Source organism: Benincasa hispida, chromosome 2 (genome assembly GCF_009727055.1).
Source record: "Benincasa hispida cultivar B227 chromosome 2, ASM972705v1, whole genome shotgun sequence".
NCBI lineage: Eukaryota > Viridiplantae > Streptophyta > Magnoliopsida > Cucurbitales > Cucurbitaceae > Benincasa > Benincasa hispida.
Window position 1 is genome coordinate 44,235,517 of NC_052350.1, and position 21,197 is coordinate 44,256,713.

The 21,197-nt window shown below is 34.1% G+C and overlaps 1 protein-coding gene across 1 annotated transcript; it reads left to right on the plus strand.

Moving 5' to 3' along the window:
• The first annotated feature begins 2,075 nt into the window (after nt 1-2,075).
• On the plus strand, nt 2,076-5,486 carry LOC120072251 (zinc finger CCCH domain-containing protein 14-like). The gene is made up of 3 exons (XM_039024675.1): nt 2,076-2,361; nt 3,404-3,464; nt 4,465-5,486. Exons 1-3 carry the CDS (start codon nt 2,280-2,282, stop codon nt 5,249-5,251), a joined length of 930 nt encoding a protein of 309 aa, XP_038880603.1. The 5' UTR covers nt 2,076-2,279; the 3' UTR covers nt 5,252-5,486.
• The last annotated feature ends 15,711 nt before the right edge of the window (nt 5,487-21,197 follow it).

Here is a 21,197-nt window from a genome sequence, read left to right on the forward strand (position 1 = left end):
ATTAAATGTAGAAAACATTTTAGATCTTAATTAAATACAAAAATGTTTCATTTCTAAATTAAATAGGAAAATGTTTCATATCTAAATTAAGTATAGAAAATTGTTTTCAAATTTAAGTTAAATATGAAAATATATTTAGAAATCTTTAGAAAACAAAATTTTATTTTTCTTTCAGAATTTCCAAAAATATTAACAAAAGTTGTTCAGTTTACATTAAAAAAATGAATGCGTTGTTTAATAATCTTTCTGAACGATAAAACTTACATAATAAATATCAACAAACTTCAAATCACACATCACATTTAAATATTTTACCGTATCAATTAATATCTCAATAAGCACTATATAAGGAAAAAAAAATCAAAATCCCATGTTTCTATTTGATAAGTCTCTCTTTTTATTTAAATTTATATATACTACTTTCACGATTTCATCCTAAAATTTCTTCCTTTGTTATTATTTCACCGATGGTTTAAACAATGAAGCCAAATTTTGATAACTAAAAAAGTAGCTTTCAAGGAGTTATTTTTATCTTTTGAAATTTGATTAAGAATTTAACTATTGTATTTAAGAAAGATATAAATTATTATAAAAAATGTTGATAAAATAGATTTAATTTTCAAAAATAAAAATATAAAAAATAAAAAAATTATTATACAGACCTCAATATTTATATGTTTAATAAACTAGCATGAATGAAAAGAGTAAATAATAATTAATTAATGGTCTTAATTGATTCACTCGATGAAGTAGTTTAAATTGATTTTTTCTTTTTAATTTCCTTGTCTGTAATTCAAAGAGGGAGTGGAGGGAAAGAGGTTTGATACTTTGGTTACAAATTAATTTACTTCAAAGTAATTATGTTGAATAAAGATAGAAGTGCAGATTAACTCGGATGAGCATAACTCAACAACATGAATTTGGTTATCAATTTCGAGGTTTGAGATTCAATCCTCCATCTTATTTGTTGTCAAAAAAAAAATCATCTAGAAAAATAAAATGTCTTAGTCATTGAGTCATGCTTGTTATTTTAAGGTCAACGGATTAAAATTAGTTGACCTACGTTGATATAGTACGGGAGGACTATTTTTCTTTTATGAGTTCAACAATTGAAAGATAAAACAATCAAAGAGAATAATATATTTTTTGTTTTTAAATTTTTGGTTTAGTTTCTGTTTAGTCCATAGATTTTAAACACTTTTATTCCTTAAATTTGATCTCAATCTAGTCTTTACATTTTCGAAATTTTAGAATAATTACGATGAGAAAATTTAATTTTAATTTAGAGCATGGATTAATAGTGATTTTTTCGTTATTTTCAAATTAATTGATAATCAATTTGTCAATAAAAAAAATCGTCACAAAACGCCACCTCTACAAAGTGTAGTAGATCGAGCTCTAGTCCATCGTGTAAAACCAAACTCACAAAAAAGAGACAGAGTCATTATAAAATATGTGAAACCGACTTTCTTAAGAGAAGGGGGAGACAGAGATGAAAAATAGTGAAACTTATTAATTATAATTCTTTTAAATTAATTGCAACACGTTAATATTAATAATGAAAAAAATGAGTATTTAGTTAAAAGTTGAGGTAAGCAGTATAAATCTCGAATCCTAAAAACCAATTGAAACAAAATTTAAATCTCAAGAGTAAAATTGTTATCTTTTTGAAACCTAAAAACTAAATTAAAACCAAACTCAAAATTTAATGACTAAAAATATAATATATTGAAATATGCAATTTTTGTATATATGACTCTCTTCGAAGCATGTTCATGATTGATGACCCGCTCTTCATAAATTTATGAATTTTAAATATGAAGTTAGAATTTATATTTTTATGATAGTGAGTCATCAATCATAAAAGTACATTGAAAATAGTCATTCATATGAAAAAAAAAAAAAAAAACTCTTTGAAACATATGAACTAAATAAATTATCGATTTTGAAATGATTAACGCTAAGGTAAAGTGAAACTAAAGAATAAATGGCCTTGAATAAAAACATCAAAACTCCCGTGCAGAGCACGTGAGTCACATCCATACAAATTTCAGTCCAACTCAGATGTCTCTCCACCTCACTCTTTCATCTTTTTATCAAACCCTATTTTGACCTAATTTTCAAATCCGCCCCTCCTCTTTCCATATATCCTTCTCGTCCTCCTCCTTATTAGGGTTTCCTAATTTATTCCTCCTGCCTTGCTTCATTCCCACTTTTCTCTTCTCCAAGGTTTCCTCTTCTTCGTTTCCAGTATTGGGTCGTGTTCGCTTTTGTCTTCAATGGACCTTGACGGTGTTCGCAAGAGGGAACGAACTGAAACCGCTTTGAATGGCAATGGCGGCTTCAAGAAGTCCAAGCCAGGTTCGTTAAGCTTCATAAATGCTTGTTTTTTTTACCTTTATTCTCTTCCCTTTTTGGCATTCTCGACGTCTTCTGTGTTATCTCATTTTTCTGGTTTATGGGTTGTGTTTCCTTGCTTGGTGTGTGTGTTTGAAATGTTTGTAGTATATGGATGCTCACTACTATTTGAAGGGAATGTATTTCGTTTGATTTCTGTATGGATGTTCGTTACTTATTTCTTCATCTTGGGTTATTGGTTGAATTGATAGTTAGGTTATTTTATAGCATATTTTTCTTTTTGGATTTACTTGCGGGTAATGCTGTTTTCATCCTCACTCTAGCTAAAGAAAACTCGCAAGCTTATTGTAGAACGACTTTGAATATTCTCTCTGTTCAAGTTTATGGATTTGGGTATAGTGTTTTAGTCTTATGTTCTCTTTTTGGTTTGGAGTATTTTTATTTGGTTTTTGAGTAGTATCTGGAAGTTGCTCTAGGTATTTGGTAATGTCTTCTTTCGAGATCTGGTTAAAGTCTTGGATGTGACGAGACTACTGTTTATGGGAAGACAATTTCACATCCTTTTCTAGGAGTTATAATTTTTTTACCACTGCAATTTCTTATAGGCTAAATTGCAAGCTATGTACATTTTTTTAAAATAAATAATTGTTGAAGTAGAAGGAACAATTTTTAGTCTGTTAAGTAGTGTAATTGGTTTAATTGGTATGTTATCCAGATCTTAGTTGACTTTACTGTTTTTATTTCAGTATATAAAACAATGTAAAAATTGGTGCGAAATATTTTTCTACCTTTCTCCAGCCTGGTATAGTTATTAATTTAAATGGAAATATATGGTTCAAGATTTTGAGATATGTTTTGTTTGAGAATATAAACTTTGGAACATGATTTTCTTTCTTCCTCCTGCTGGCCCTTTTCACCGCCGTAAATAGTAGTGTGTTGTCTTAGTGATGGAAGATGGTAAACACGTTATTAGATGTTTTAAGCTGGGAGATCAATAATACCCTGAAATTTTAACTAAGGAAAGTTAATTAATGTTCTCCGACAGAAATGGACTCCTTATCTACTGGTTTAGGAAGCAAATCGAGGCCTTGCACAAAGTTTTTCAGGTTCTAATCTTAACTTATCTAAAATGAATCAATAAATGCAGTTCCAGTCAATATATTGTCAATATTTTTTTCAAGTTCCAGGAAGATTTACTTAATTTTTCAAGTAAAATTATTGTGATTTGGACTAATGAATTGGTTAGTTAAAGTTGTTTCAGGTTTTGCATTGATGTAATCATAACAACAATCACTGAACTGAAATAGTTGATTCACAGGATTCCAGTGGGAATAACATTTTGCTGGAATTTGTCTAAATTGAAAGCAATACATTTGATGCCAAACTTGTATCTCTAAAGAGAATTAATAATTCTTACTTGGACCTTTTCAAGTAAGCAGTGTGATGCAGAATTGAATTGGCATCTTAAGTTATGGTACAGGTTTTGATCAAAGAAAAAAAAAAGTTATGGTACAGGTTATTCTATTTGTTTCAATGCCATCACATGAGCGATATATCCATTTTAGGTTGAAACGGGGTGTTTTTGTATTTCCTATAGGTGCTTCTAATCGTGCCTTCTACCAGTTAATGTTTTGTGAATATTGAGCAGCCCAACTTCTTTTATTTATTTTTCTGTTTGCAAGTCTGTACTTGTTATGCTAATTTTCTGACTTCTATGGAATTATTTTGTTGAATGATGTTCAGGACAATTGAAATTTCAATTCATTTTCCGTTAAGGTTTTGGGCATTACAATTTTATGATTCTGCAGTAAACTTGTTTCTGTTGCTGAATAGAAGAGTTATCTTGTAACTTGAAAGTCAGATTTCTTTTTTTTTTTTTTTGGAGCAAATTTATTGAAATATCATTCAGGACTTGGGGACTCGGAAAATATTTTTTGCTGCTCATTTCTACTCCTGAACTAAAATATAATTATTTTGTTGTATCTACTCAAGAATTTGCATTGGCTTTTTCACAGTTTTGTTAAATCTTGTATGGCTTTGTCAAAGTATTCTGGATTTGTGATGTTATAGTGAAGTTTACACCTTTTTTGAAATATTAAAATGCAGCACTTCTGGTTGCCCTTTTGGCGAGGGGTGTCATTTTGCGCATTATGTTCCGGGTGGATTCAAAGCAATTTCTCAGATGATCGGTCCTGCTCTTCCACCTGGGATTAGAAATCCAGCTCCTCCCCAATCCTTTCCAGATGGTGTTTCTCCTCCAGCCGTCAAGACACGTTTGTGCAATAAATTCAACTCAGCCGAAGGCTGCCGGTTCGGTGACAAGTGCTATTATGCTCATGGTGAGTGGGAACTTGGAAGACCGAACCCACCGCAAGATCACGGTGGAGTGGGACCAATGCAACAACCCAGGATGGGTGGTGGCTGGAATATGCCTCCACCACCACCTAACCATGGACCTGCGGCTAGCTTTGGGGCCTCTGCAACTGCAAAGATTAGTGTCGATGCATCACTTGCAGGCCCCATTATTGGTAAGAATGGTGTCAACTCGAAGAATATCTGTCGTATGACAGGGGCAAGGCTTTCGATAAAGGAACACGAGTCAGACCCTAACCTGAAGAACATTGAGCTTGAGGGTACTTTTGATCAGATCAATCTAGCTAGTTCAATGGTGCGCGAGTTGATTGCGAACGTTGGCGCTGCCTCGGCCAATAATGCCATGAAGCAGCATCAGCATCAGCAGCATCATCATGCTTCTGGCATGCAGCAATCTTCTGGTTCAGCAAACAACTTTAAAACCAAGCTTTGTGCTAATTTTACAAAAGGTACTTGTACGTTTAGAGAGAGATGCCATTTTGCTCATGGTGAAAGTGAGTTACGCAAACCAGGTATATGAATGAATGAAAACACTTTTGCCAGCAGTCTTTGTAGCAGTCAGCGCGATCTGTTCTTGAACAAAATGTTATTTTGTTCTGCTTTTCTCTGTTTGAATCATTTGTTAATTCTGAAATACGTTATCCGATTACTTTGTAAGACGAGCATTTTTCATCTAAGAAATCGGGACGAGATTTTGTAAGCTCTTTAACTTAAATGGAATCAGCTCATGCTGTTCTCTTTTTTACAATATTGTATGCTAAGGGTTTCTTTGTTTTAGACTTTTAGTTTTAATTTTCAACGTAGTGTTCCTTCCAATATTTCACTTGTAACTATTTTGTTTTTAATTTTCTGTCTATTTTCTTTCAATTTCATAACCAGGTTCACTTTTTTTTAGAAACATTTAAATCCTTGGTCAAGATCTGAAAAACAACCTCTTTTTTTTTTTTTTTAATTATTATTTTAATTAATTAATTAATTAATTTAAATTAGACCCTTTTTGAAAATGTCATTAGAAAGTAAACAAAGGATGTAATATTTAGAAGTTTAATTCTAAATGATGCTTTAGATTTTTTATATTTCTTTGAGAAAAATACCTTTTTTGTCATTGAGTTCTTAATAATAGGTTTAAGAGGTTCTTCAATCACTACAATAATTTGGACCTTTCCCGACGACACAAACCATCGGGATTAGTCAGAAAGAGTATCGGTCGAAGTTGTCGACGGACAAAAAATTGTTTGGAGGATCGTGGGCAAAAGCCTCGACATAACCTTCTCCAATGGTATAACATGCAATCGTGGGGTGGATGGAGAATTTTACTTGAATAATTTTATCTCCTTGGTTCTTATCGATTTCTTATTAAAAGAAGAATCCTTGATTTTAGGGGAGTTATACACATTTATCTCTTTTTATATATGAACTTCATGTATGAATGAAATCGATTCTCATATTACTTTACTGTGTGACTCTTATTCTTATTGTTTATCCTTTTGGGGGGAATTATTGTATTTTCAGTAAAATCATGTTTTGAAAATTTATTTGATATTTCTACCCTCAAATTGAATTATGTGCTAATGTCTTTTGTCCCTCGTTAAGGGGGAGTGTTCTATTGATTTCAAAAGGGGGAGAAATTTGTGAAATTAGTCTTAAATAGAATTAGCTGAAACTTAGTTGATTCTTTATGATGCATCTTAAATTTATAATGTTGTTGATTGTAATATTTCTTTTAGAAGGCATGTAGACAGGAGAAGAAACACAAATTATGTATTCATGTTTTATAGAGAACTTTTATGTTATATTTATTTATCTTAGTTATCCTTTTTTTGATTGATTCCAAAAGGGGGAGAGGTAATAAGAAAAATGAAAGCATGGTGTTACTGAATATATTCTTTGTGTTCAAGTGAATTGAAATTATGTGTGTTAATTATGCATCAAGAATATATTTCATATCACACACCTATTTGGATTTCATTTTTCTTGACTTGTTTGTCATCATAAAAAATGGGAGATTGTTGGTTTTTTGGCCCTTAATCTCAAATTAATTAATTAATGTTTTGATAATAACAAATCTAAATTAGTTTATTAAAAATTTGGGTGTTTTGAAGTGTCTGTTGTTTAGAGCTCGAAACAACGATTCCATCGCAATTTAAATCGCCCAAATCGGAGCTCAAATGAAGAAGATATAGGTGAAACAAGTTTAACGAAAAAATTCCGAGATGATGACGTGACATATTTTTTTCATCAAAGTGGACCATTGAAAGGTGCCACTTAGAGCATGGGATAAATGACACATGGTGGGCTTTTGATTTTTTAATTGATTTTAAAATGAAAATGAATTTAATATTATTTTATGTTTGTGTCTAAGGGCTAGTTGGACACATGATGAACTTTTACATTTGGTTAGGTTTTAAAAGAAAATGATTAAAAATATATATATATTATAAACATAACTTTAACATAGCTTTCGTGTGAACATGGTTCTTTAAGGCATGCTTATAAACATCAAAAGTACATATACTTAAACATAACAACATGTATTTTATACTTTGCATATGCTATTGAAACTTTTTAAAAAAACTAGCATGCGTTAGTCAACCTTACTAAACATGCTTCACAAACTCAATAAACTAGCATGTTTTCATAACTTAGGAAAACTAGTTTGTTTGGAACTTCTTGTAAAATGAATAGCATGAGAATAAACTTTATTAAAACTGGATTTTTAAAAGGGTGAGTATTAATAATAAGGGTGAGCCTAATATTAATAATAACTTTAGAGAACAATCATAATCACTTATGTCTTTGACAATCTTCCTAGGGCTGATATGCTTCTCCTATTGGTGTCAACCTTGTGGACATGACAACATATTTTAGCTTCTATCAATGGTCTCCTTTTTTAGACTAACTTTCGAAATTAAACTCATATTACTCTTGACATATTGACCTTACCTTCCAATGCCAACTTCCCTAGGTGTTGAACATTTAGGACTTTCTCTAGGTGTTAACTTGGTTTATGTGAAAATCTTTCCTTCGACCACACCAACCATGTGTCAATCACCCCACCTAGGCGTCTCACATGTTGTCCAACATCGCAAGAGCCTTCCCTTGGGCGTCTAAGTCATCTATGCTTGCTACACAGCCCCACGGCCAGCCCAAGGCGTGCTGATGCTCGCTACAACCCATGCACGTTCGGCCTCTTGGAGCTGTCTGCTTGTTCAACCCAAGTAGCTGCCTGTTTGTTAAAAAATTTCTAAATTCAATTAATAATTCAAATAACTCATGATACAAACCTTATCTCAGAAAATTTTCTTCTACAAAGTTGTTCAAAATTGTCTTAATAAGCTTACCTTAAAATTTTAGCTTTGAATTTTTTGTGGTTTGGCCTGAAATTGCAAACCCTCAACACTGGCCCAGATTCACCCGATAATCTGTCCTTTCTGCAAATTTTTCAGTTTTTAGCTCGATTCCTTTGGAGTTTCCTTCTGGTAGCCCTAGCTCATTAACTAGCCTCACCTCAGCTTTTAGATAGCTTTAAAATCACCTCAATAGCAAGGGCAAATCGCCAAAATAAGCATCTGAAGTCGGCTTACCTTTTATATCTGAAGCTGTGAGCTACTCTTTATTTACTAAATTGCCACCTAGCCCACTAAGTGGGATCAACCTATAGGATCATGACAACTGACCCTTTAAAGAGTCTAATTTAGTTGAAGTCCTTTGCAATATAATGCAAAACTTACTCTTGGTCACTTAACATTGCATAGTAACCTTAACAATTAGACACTTTCCTCCACCGCTCGACTTCCTTGCCTATGCAGCCCGTTTACACCTTGGCTTGGCAAGATCATCACCTCACCATGCCATTTTCCAATGCTTCGCATCGCCTAGCTCACTAACCTCCCAAGGCTTAAATTATCGTATGCCAATTACCAATGCATGCAAGCCCTTGGCAATCGCCCACACTTATGGTCACTTGCACAAGTTCATCGCCCATCTTTAGGCCATTGCCTTACATCATCACGGGACCCACAACTTAGACATCAACAAGCTTACCTAACCTCCGATGACAAGGTTGTTGCCACTAGTCCTCCTACCAATGCTCATGGCATCCAATGCCTAGCTTCATACTTAGCCAAATTTCTTACTTGCTAGGCTATGCCTATCCACCTGAGAGCCACACTTTAAAATACTTAGGACCTCCTTCAACACTCTTCTTATTCCTCAGCTTTTCCCTACAAATTAGAATTAACTTGTATTGTAACCCATTTATCATACTAACCACACTATTAAACATACTTAAGTATGGAAAATAAAGCTTGGGGGTTTACAAATACCCATTGACGTAACGCATTTTGACTGTTAATGGTGATGTAAGTTAAAGATCGGTTTGCGTAGATAATGATGCTTGAGCTTATTTTTTAGGTAAGTGACCTTGGTATCAAAATGCCTAAGGATTCTTAAATGATATTGGTTGCTTAAGGGATTTTCTTTATTTATTTTATTCTTATACAAACATGATATGAGACTAGAGAAGTTTAGTACGATTTACGAAGTAAACAAATATTAATAAGAATCGAGACTACTCAAGTCGAGAATTAGCTGGAGGAAAGACACCATAGCACCTTAGCTGATCTAAAAGAAAATGAAGTTTTTGCATTCATACAGGCTCAAACTCGTAATTAAGTACATGTAAGTGACCATCAACTTGATATTTTAAAACTTATTATATATAATGTATCGACCGATTCAGTTTTGCAGCTTTCTTTTCCTAACCTGAATCCTACCAACATATTTCAATTTTTAATATTTTTAACCCGACGTAACCAAACCGACCAGCTTCAAGCTGACTCGACAAGCGACTTTGGTTGGCTTAAGTGGGGTTTTCAGTTTTTTCTTGCACCCCTAATTTATGAGGAGGTTTCCAAGTACATGCCCAAGTACTTATTACTTCTTGGGACCCATTGATGACATGTAGCAGGTTAGACAAGTAGTGCCATTTTATCCTCCTAATACTATCTATGTATAACCGCGAGCGGATGGGTTCACTACTAAGTTACTGTGACCCTACAGTTTCCTTACTACATTACTCTGATCCTACAAGTTCACTACTATGTTACCGGGAGATGACACGAGTTCTTTATTATGTTACTGGGATTCAACGAGTTCCTAGTATGTTTGTGTGCCTTCGACCCACTAGTTGTGTGTTTGGACGGGTTAAATTGTTCATAGTATGAATGCACTTATTTGATATGAATGCAAATGATGATCCCAACAATGGGATTACTTATGATATTTTATACTCACCCTTTCATATTATATGTGTTTCACGTAAATGGAAGAACATATGGGCACACGACAAGAAGAATCTGTGACGATCTCAGGAGACAAGTTAAAAGCTTTCGCTCAATGTTCATGTTTTGTTGCAATTCTTAAAATACTAAATCTAGAACTTTTTTTTTCCTCTGCATTTTTTAAAATTTGAAGTGTTTCATGTTTTTAGTTATGAACTTTAGGGTACTCCGACCAATGATTTTACATTATTGACCATTCGTTTTGCTAATGGTGCTTATTTTAATAAACTTGTTTTGTTTCACTAAAATTAGTCAAAGGTTTTCATTCTGAAAGTTGCGTAAATGAAGTAATGACCATGTTAGTGGTTATAGAACAGTTGGATCCTTACATGTATGTTCAAGTGGAGATCAGAGAAATTGTTCTCTTTTATCGTCAAAAAGCATTGGAAGATAACCTACGATAATATATTATTATTCAATGGTCAACTTCTTGTTCGACGTTATATTTCTCAAACATTAACTCAAATTGAAAAAGATTTATTATGATTCATTGGGGTGAGTGAGTAGCCAAAATTCAATATATGATAACTAACATAATTACGTCGGATGCTCGTAAGAAAAATTTTCAACTTTCCATGCAAACTAAGAGCAATTTTTTAAAATCGATATTGATGATTGAACATTGTGGAAAACACCTAAGATTTGTTAATGGCAGCTTTGAAAATGAGAAAATGCTTCAAAATTATTATTGATACAAATGATTCATGAACCATGTGCAAAACTTGGGGGAAACTGATTACTTGACTAGATGAATTGATTATTTGAAGGAAATATGAAAAAATGACGTGGAACCAATTACTTTGTAAAATCACTCCAATCGAACAGCTAAAATCGACAGTTTCATCGATTCAATTCCCAGTTCATCGTTTGCCAAGCACACACGGGTCATAGACTCGGGCTAGTCAGGTCATTCAATTTATGGGCCCACCACTTACTCTTTTTTTTCCTTTCATTTATTTTCTATTGCTCGTTACTTTTTTTTAAATAATAATTAAAATATATTTCCCTTTTCCATTCGGTATTTTCCACTTGGGAAATTGTCAAAAATGGAAAAAATGGAGCAAAAAAATGGACCGACGAAATCAACTTTCAATTTTTTAGAAATTCCAAAATTACCCCATAAATATTTGAATTTTGTATGCATATGATTGTCGATTTCTTCAGACTTCGTCTTCTTCATTGCATCATCGAGCAACTGACTTTTAATACAATACACTTCTTCTTCTTTTTCGTCTTTTTCTTTATTCTTCTTCTTTTTCGTCTTTTTTTTCTTCATCTTCTTCTCCTCTCCCTCTTTGCCCAGTTATTCATCTCTCTCTTCTTCTTCTTCGTCTTTCTTCTTTATCGTCTCTCTTCTTCTTCACAATCTTTTGTGACTGTGTTTCTTTTCTTCCTTCTTCTTCTCCTTCACAAAATTTTATGCTACATTTATATATTCCTTATTCTATTTTTGTTATTTTTCCCCTTCTTCTACAAAGAATCGACTACCTTTTCTTCATCAATGTCTATCTCTTTTTTTTTTTTTTCTTTTTTTTTAATTGTATTAATATATCTATCACCATTGTTGGTTTTTTTTCTTTGAAATCGGACACTACTTTATCAGTACTCTATCTTTGTCTATCATGATAGACAGAGATAGATGCCTATTTTTGTCTATCTTTTTGTTTTGTCCCTGCTTTATTTTGAATTGAATTCACTACTTTCTATTATATCAGCGTGAAATACTTCTATTCGTGGTAGATAAACAATGATATATCACCATTTCTATCTATCACTCATCATTTTGTCTTTCGGTGATAGACAACAATAGAACTCTATTTTTGTCTATCACTGATAGACAGAGATAGGCACCTATCTTTGTCTATCACTGATAGACAGTTATAGGTGACAGAGATAGGCACCTATCACTGTCTATCTGAAAGACAGTGATAGAATTCTATCTTTGTCTATCACTGATAGACAAAGACATAACTCTATATCTATCTATCACTATTGGATATTTTCATTATGAGTTTCTTACATAATCTTAGTGACATTTTCATTATGAGTTTCTTATATAATCTTTTTTTCATTTGGCGGAATACCATGCCTATTTCTATAGTTTTTTATTTTTTTATTTTTATGGAGGACAATGAAATGATTATCATTTCTATGAGAGTTATGAGGTTGGTAGAATTTTGGTAGATGACCGAATAGACTTCATTGGTTTAGTTGATTTAATATATGAAGAGAATGAATTAAATGAGTCGGTAGATTTGTCAGTTTTATTGGATTTTGGTAAAAATAGTATTCAAATTGTGGTTTCGATAAAAAAGGACAAAGATATTTTTTAGTATTTGACTTTGGCTAAAGATGCAATCAGTAGATATTCATTAGTTGCTCATGTTCTTGCTTGTTCTTTGGAAGGGTCTTCTACTGCTATTAGTAGTGTAGGTGATGATGGTGATAGAATGTTATATTTAAGTTATTCTTATTCTTCTTGAAATGATAATGTTATAAGAGATATTTTTTTATGGTGATTTGAAGGGAAAAAATGTATTTGGAAGTAAAGAAGTACTTTCAATGTGTTTTTACATAAATGCAGTGAAGAATAATTTTCAATTTAGGACTACAAGATCAAATTTGAAGTTTGTTGAGTTCAAATGTTTACAAGAAGACTGCAAATGATATTGTAGGGCATCTGGGCATAGGAACAGTGAGTTGTGGATGCTAAGGAAGTACATTTCTGAGCATGATTGTCAATTGAATACAACTCAGAGTTGTCATAGGCAAGCTTCTTCATTAGTAATTAGCAATTAATAGATGATTTTAGGTTCATGTCTATTGATTAATCCATTCTTGGAGACATTCATATGACTCGTACAAAACTTAGAGTTAATCTAAGTTATCAAAAAGCTTGGAGGGTAAAAGAACACATAGTAAAGATATTAAAAGGTGATGCAGTTGAATTATACACCTTGATTCCAGGACTTTTTGAAAAGTTGAATGAAATGAATCCATGTATGAGAATCCAGGTATGATCCATTTTCCTTAACAAATCTCTATCTCTTTCTATTGTAGATAGAAAGTGATAGACAACTATTACTATCTATCAGTGATAGTTATCAATCACAGTATATCTTAGATAGATAGTGATAGTTGTCTGTCACAATCTATCTTAAATAGACAGGGATCATTGTCTATTACTTTCTATCTTAGATAGACAAGGATAGATGTCTACCACAGTCTATCTTAGATAGACAACGATTGTAACATCCCGAAAGATAGTTATCTCAAATTATTGAGTTTTAGTTGCTCTTTCATTTTTTTGGAAATAGGGATTAAATTGAAATAATTGAAAAGATTTTATTGGCTAAACTGGATTTAATTGAATTGAGAGATTTGGGAGTTTGAATTAAATTTGGAGATGTAGAGTTTTGGACGAAATTAATTTTTTTTTTAATTTGGAAAAATGAATGTGGAAGTTAAAATTTAATTAACTTGCTAAATTAATTCCAATTTAATTATTTTTCATTAATTGGAGTTACATTTATGGTTGAAATTAAATTATAAAAAAGATGATTCAATTTTATTAAGTAGTGGAAGATATAAAATATATTGGAGGTAAGTTTGGATAAAGATTTGAAGCATGCGATGTAGCTATCGTATAGACGATCGGGGAACAAGTGCCAAGTAACACTTACCGTGTGATCGAGTAGCCAGTGACTATGTGATGAAGCATGCTAGCCTACACGATCATTTAGTGCGCGCGCCTACCATGCTATGAGTATCCCATACTCAATAATCGTTTACCCCCATCGTTTACACAATCGAGTAGCCAATGCAAATCGATTAAGTAAATGTTTTACTTATTTATTTAGAATCAACCATATGATCGTTTAGTAAATGCTACATGATCGAGTTAGAACTTTTCTACTCGATCGTTTAGCCTAGGCTACATGATATGACCAACTCTTGGTCTTTTTCTTCCTCGAAGTGAACTGCATCTCCATGCCTTAAAGCTTCATCATGAGCGACTCTTACAAACTCAAACTCTTTGAATACAGACTTGGTAGCAAGTTAATATGCCCAAAAACAAAGGTGCCCTTACAAATTAACTTTTAAATGTAAAATAAAGTAACAACTAGAGCCATCATCCCAGAAACTCCATTAATTCACATCCACAAAAACATTTAGCACTTAAATGTAATGTGGACTTGCTTTAAAACCCACCAGAAATTTAAATGCAATTCAATACATCAATAGATTTGAAATATCAGAACAACCTGACTCTGATACCAATTGAAGGAACTATTATTCAAGAGAACCTTTGAGCAAAAGCAAGATCTTTCCAAGTCCATTGTGAAAGAATAAAGCATTTACAAGTATACAACCACAGTTATGCATTATAGAGAAAATTAGAGCATGCTTTAAAAGAAAAATACTAAAGATCAAGAGAACTTACCCCTGAAGAACTATTCTTCTCGTTCCCTTAATGTCGTAGAATAATTGTTCATCAACACGGACGTCATGCCTCAGCAATCTCCTCGATCACGAACAAATAACACTCGTCCCTCGAACCGTATGAAGACACCACTAGAAGGCTACCTTGGTATTTTTGGAGTAAGAATTCAGGAGGTGTGGGCTCTGTATGAATTTGGTAGAGGGAAGGAAGAAGTATACGATCGAGTAAGTGGGAGAAAGTGTTAGTCTATGGTATAGACAAAGAACTCGATCATTTAGAAAACAAGTGACTATCATATAGAAAACTCTTTGCACGATCATGTATGCTCTCAAGCTATCGTATAGCTAATTGTTTTGATCGTACGATTCTCAATCGCTTAATGATCTCTTCTTGTAAAAATGAAAACCATTTTCATTTTAACCATCAGTTATCATAACTGATCACAACTTCCCACTTGCACGATTAATGGAGAAAAGAAAATAAGCAACTAACAATTATCTCATAATTGTTTTTATTATAAATAAATATAATAACTAATTTATCATATTTTATTTATAACCTAGGCTTTCCCCCTTCTCGACCAGACGAAGGAGATATGAATTATATTCAGGCGGGCCAAGTCCTTACCCTGTGTTCTCTCCAGGTCGGGTCGGAGGCGAAGACTGGCAAAGTTCATCATTCAGTGATGGAGTGTTCATAGAAAATAAGGCATCGCCAAACGAGTGGCAGATTTTGATGGAGTCTTGCTTTGATGCTGGGGAGATCCATAGATCTGTATAGAGTCACTTCGGGACTCACTTCGCTCCCTTTCGAGGTGTAGGAACTAACTAACTGCAGCTCTCATTGCTGCTTGAAAGACAGAGACTCTTAATATCACATCATATGTAATATTTAAACTATAGTTTTTTTCTTCTTTATTTAATATAAATCATATTTGCATTAATTCCTCCAAATAATGTATCTAATACATCAAATCAATTATATTACATATAATTGAATCAATTTAATTATATCATATATAATCAACCTGCCTCTTGTTAATTTAAACACTTCAAACTAACCCAAAAACTGATTCTCAACGTGAATCCATTGAGCTACCAAGGGGACCTTACGGACTTGTAGCTTGAAGCTCCAACGGTACGTGAATAACTGATTAAACTCTTGAGTCAAGATATCCACCATCCGTTAACTGTCAGACACTCCACTAAAGACCGACAGATGCACTCTTCTCACTACAGATATATTTTTATGTCCATTGGATATAACTAATCAACAGTACGCTAACCATTCAAAGATCGCTCGTAAATACAGTTGGGCCAATTTACCGTTTTGCCCCTGTAGTTACATCTAACTTCTTAAGTACCATTGAATCCTCTAATGAATAATACATTATAGTTTTACTATGAATGAACACTTCTCGGGCCATGAGAAAGTGTGTAGCGCCACATTGTTCAAGCCTCGGAATCAACCCTTGAGGGGAAAATCTATCTACTTACCCTTGCTTCGGGGAAGGAGTGAATTCCATCTTGTGTAGCCGAGTTCTCAGCTCCCCATTCAGATGAATCCCAAAAGTGATAGGTTTGAGTCGGCAATCTGGCCACTTGCACCCATGCAAATCAAAGGACCGCTCTCATAGGCAAGAGTTCCCAACTCACTCAAGATTAAGGTCATGTTACCTATGGTCATCCTAGTGAAATAAAAGTCTCTGTCATGAACGATGTTGTATAACGAGACTAAACATTTTGTGGTCCGGTCTTATACAAACTCCTTTGCATGGGATAACCCCACTCGCATGTATCCATATGAACGATCAGGATCAGGCCATCTGTAGCACTTTACAACACTTGTAACATCTACAAAGCGGGTCATATCCGTAGTGTCACAAGGATAAGGTTTCCCTCCTTTATCCATATACTATAGACTATTTAGGTTATCACTTAAGGCATGATCCACTTGTATGTCTCCACACACATGCTTAAGTTACAACGATAACCAGGGATCTTAATTTATTAGTTTGTAGTTAATGTAACTAAAATACTCATATTTCATAACCAATAGTGAAGAAAATAACACATATTATTACATAAAAAAAGTTTGTTCATACACGTCTTTACAAACTACAGGACCCTACGAGATTTAGGGCATCAACCCCAACAACAAGTTCTTAACTTCAGTTTTAAATACCTTGAACATTGCTAATGAACAATTCATTTATGTTAAAAGATACTTTTAATTGTTCTAATAAGAGATAGATATAAGATTTCTTTTCATTTTAAAAACAAAAAGTACATTACCTAATATAATGAATCTATCTTCGGATAACAACTCAAGAAACTCTCACTGATTTTGCTGAGATAATCTCTCATGTTCAAAACTTGGAGAATTATCTCTTCTTCTACAAATAATCTTTAGGAACTAATTTCCTTGTTTTGCTTTCTCCGTTTTCTTCTCCGCAAGGTACTTTGGGCAGTTTCTTTTCCAGTGCCCGTCCTCGTTGCAGCATAAACATTTTCCTTTATCTGCACATTTAGCCTTGCCTCTACTATCAGTAGGAGTCTTCCCTTTCCCCTTACCCTTTTTCATCAGAACATTATTGTTCTTAGAAAAAGAAGGGCCAGTGTCCTAGAGGACAATTCTTTGTTGACCTTATTCATGGTGGTAACATTTACCTCCAATTCCTGTCCCTTAGGTTTCAAGATGGACTAATAAGTCTGAAGCTCAGAAGAGTGGTCAAGTTATATTCTATCTTTATTCATCATCACATTTGTGCGAAACTGTAGGAAACTCTTTGGAAGAGATTCTAGACTAAAATTGACTTGACTTTTCTCATCTATGAAAACTCTGTTTACTTCTGCCACATTGAAATGGACCATCATGTCCAGGACATGTTCTCTAACAGAGGCCCCTTCTTTCATACGACAATTGTAAACATACTTGATGACATCATGTGTAAGGGAGAAGAACGACTGTCTAAACATACCTTGCGATTCCATAATCTCTTTAGCGATATGCATGTGATCGTGTTTCTTAGCCAAAACATCAAATATGCTGGCAAGAATGTAGACTCTGGCTTTTTCATTCACCCTTGTCCACTTGTCATATGCACCCTGAACAGTTCGGTTTTTGTTTGGGCTGGTGAGGACATTCCTCAAATAAAACAAACCTAAGATCATCGATTACCAGTATTGTGTTCAAGTTTGATTTCCACATAGCATAATTGTTCCCATTAAGATTTTCAAAAACAAGCAATTGTACTAAAGAGCTAGTCATACTGAAAATATAAACAAATTCTATTAGCGAATTGATTTTTATACCTAATCAAATTTTAGCAAAGTAATAATGTGCAGAACTGTAGGAATCTCTTTGGAAGAGATTTTAGACTAAAATTGACCTGACTTTTCTCATCTATGACAGCTCTGTTTACTTCTGCCACATTGAAATGGACCATCATGTCTAGGACATGGTCTCTAACAGAGGCCCCTTCTTTCATACGGCAGTTGTAAACATACTTGATGACATCATGTCTAAGGGAGAAGGACGACTGTCTAAACAGCCCCCACGATTCCATAATCTCTTTAGTGATATGCATGTGATCGTGTTTCTTAGCCAAAACATCAAATATGCTGGCAAGAATGTAGACTCTTGCTTTTTCATTCGCCCTTGTCCACTTATCATATGCATCCTGAACAGTTCGATTTGTGTTTGAGCTGGTGAGGACATTCCTCAAATAAAACAAACCTAAGATCATCGATTACCAGTATTGTGTTCAAGTTTGATTTCCACATAGCATAATTGTCCCCATTAAGTTTTTCAAAAGCAAGCAATTGTACTAAAGAGCAGTCATACTGAAAATATAAACAAATTCTATTAGTGAATTGCTTTTTAAACCCAATCAAATTTTAGCAAAGTAATAATGTACCCAAATTTCACTATTTTATTTGCAATAATACTTAGTGAGTCAAAATAAGTGCTACTAAGGGGCAGTCAAATACTTCTTCACTAAAGCAAGACATTCTTGACTAAATACTATCTCTAGAATAACTCATATTTTGATAGTTATTTAGCTACTGTTTTTGGTCAAGAACTTACTAACACTTAGTAGTTCTGTAAATGTAACCCTCCATTTTCAGATCTCAGAGATTAAAGCCCCCAACGATGCTACCAAATTGGAGAGTCAAAATTGGGAAATGACCTAAGAAATCCTACCCATTTCTGGAGTTTGAGTTATTTCGAATCCTATGTTACAACCCTCCGAAGGGATAGCCGTGGTTAGCGACTAGCTAGTGGCGACCTAAAGACCAAAAACAGACGTAACATAGAAATCTCACAGTCCAAATTAATGAAAGAGACCGCATGACACATTAACACACATCCTTCACCTACATACTTGTTGGGATTGTTATCCTAATTCTCCCGAAGTCTCATTGTTTTGTAAAGATACACATTGTTCAAAGAATAAAATAAGTGTTATTTAATTCTGGCATTTACTCATATCCAATAAACAAAGCTCCTTGGTTATCTTATGTGAACTTAAGCATGTATATGTGATATACAAGTGGATCATGCCTTAAAAGATAACCTAAATCGATCTGTAGTATAAGGATTAAGGTGAGATACCTAATCCTTGTGACACTACGGATACGACCCGCTTTGTAGAGGTTTGCAAGTGTTGTAAACTATTACATATGGTTGATTCTGACTATTCATGTGGAGACGTGGAGCAGGGGTGTCCTAACAAAGAGTTTGTATAAGACCTGGACCACGAGATGACTAGACTCTGTATATAACATCGTTGATACTAAAGACTTGCATCTCACCTAAACGACCATAGGTGACATGACCTTTATCCTGAGTGTTTTGGGAACTCCTGCCTTTGAGAGTGGTCCTTTGATTAGTATGGGTGAGAATGGCCATATTGCCAACTCAACATGCCTACCTTTTTGGGGACTTGTCTGATCTGGGAGCTGGAAACTCAATCCACAAGATGGAATTCACTTCTTTCCCGAAGCAGGGATAAGTAGAGAGATTGCTCCCTTAAGGGCTGATTCTAAGGCTTGAACATAGTGGCCACAGCTTCTCTATGGAAGAAAAGACTAAGTCATAGTAGAACTATGACTTATGTTCATTAGAGGGATCAGTGATACTTAAGGAGACAGATGTAACTACAGGGGCATAACGGTTATTGGCTCAGTTGTACTTATGAGCGATCTGTGAAGGGTTGTCGCACTGCTGATTGGTTAAGATGAACACATAATATATCTGTAGTAAGAAGAGTTCAGTTGTCGGTCTTTAGTGGAGTGCCTGGCAGTTAACAGATGGTGGATCCCGTGATTAAAGAGTTTAATAAATTATTCGCGTACCGTTAGAGCTTCGGAGCTACAGGTCCATGAGGTCCCCTTGGTAGCTTGGATTCTGTTGAGGATCAGTTATTGGTGTTGATTTGAAATGTTCAAATTGACAAGAGGTATTTTGATTATATATGATATAATCGGTATGATGTATAAGATATATTTAGTGGAGGATTGATGTAAATGAGATTTACATTAAGTACCATGGAATAGAAAAAGAACTATGGTCTATATGTTTCATGAGATGAAATATTAAAACTATAGGTTATAAATATAGTATGATAAGTTGGTTATCATTTATGTTTATAATAATATTAATAATTAGATAATTAATTCTTTTTCTTTTAAATAACCAAAGTAGTGGGTGGTTATTGGATCATGGTAACCGTGAGTTTAAAAGGAAAGTGGTTTCCTATTTTGAAAAGAAGTTTTTACAAACATTTGAAAAAGTTTTTGAGTTTTCTCTCCGCGCAAAGAAACTCACGTAAGTCGTCAAGTAAACACGGATTTACTAAACGACAGCTGGACGAGCTAAACGATCGTGCAGTATTTACTAAATGATCATATAGCTTTGCAAAACGATCGCTGGCCAAAGGTACATGATCATGTAGAGTCTGTAGGCAACAGACCGAGCTAAATGATATAGCTAAACGATCGCATAGCTTTTGCTAGACGATCACATAGCTTTATCTAAACGATTGGGCATCGACGTATACGATAGGTCTCCGCCATCTCCCACTTGCCCAGTCGTGTACGCGATCGTTGTTTCTTCCATTCGTCTGCCTCATACCAAGTTCGAACAGAGCCTATCCTCTGGGTTCTCACACCGAAAATACCAAGGTCGCCTTATTGGTGGTGTCAGACTCAACTCGACACTGTCAAGGTTTTCTGGAGGCCGTTCGCTGTTGCAGAGGAGATCGTGACCAAGGAGATCGTTGAGGAGTTCGTGATTGAGCACGAAGTGTTCGTGATGTGTTGCTATGGTGTTGCGGTCATATAGATCGAGTGCTCGTGGTTGCTGTTGTTCGATTAGAGTCACGCAACGGAGCGTGGAGACACATTCTCATATGTTCGTACAACTTTTTCCTCTGTACATTTGTTATTCATGCTGTAATTTCTGAAATTATTTGTATAACTGCTTGTTTTGAAGTCGACTGTAAATATATGTTCATTCATGATTGTAATTTGGAATATCGTTCTTCTGCTGCTATTCACCTTGATATTGACCCATGGAAACACTTTCTGAATGGAGGTCACTTCCAGGGTGAAACGAAGCGTTGCTTGGATCTCACAGTGTAAACTCTTAGGGACGTGAGAGCAAAGAACAACATA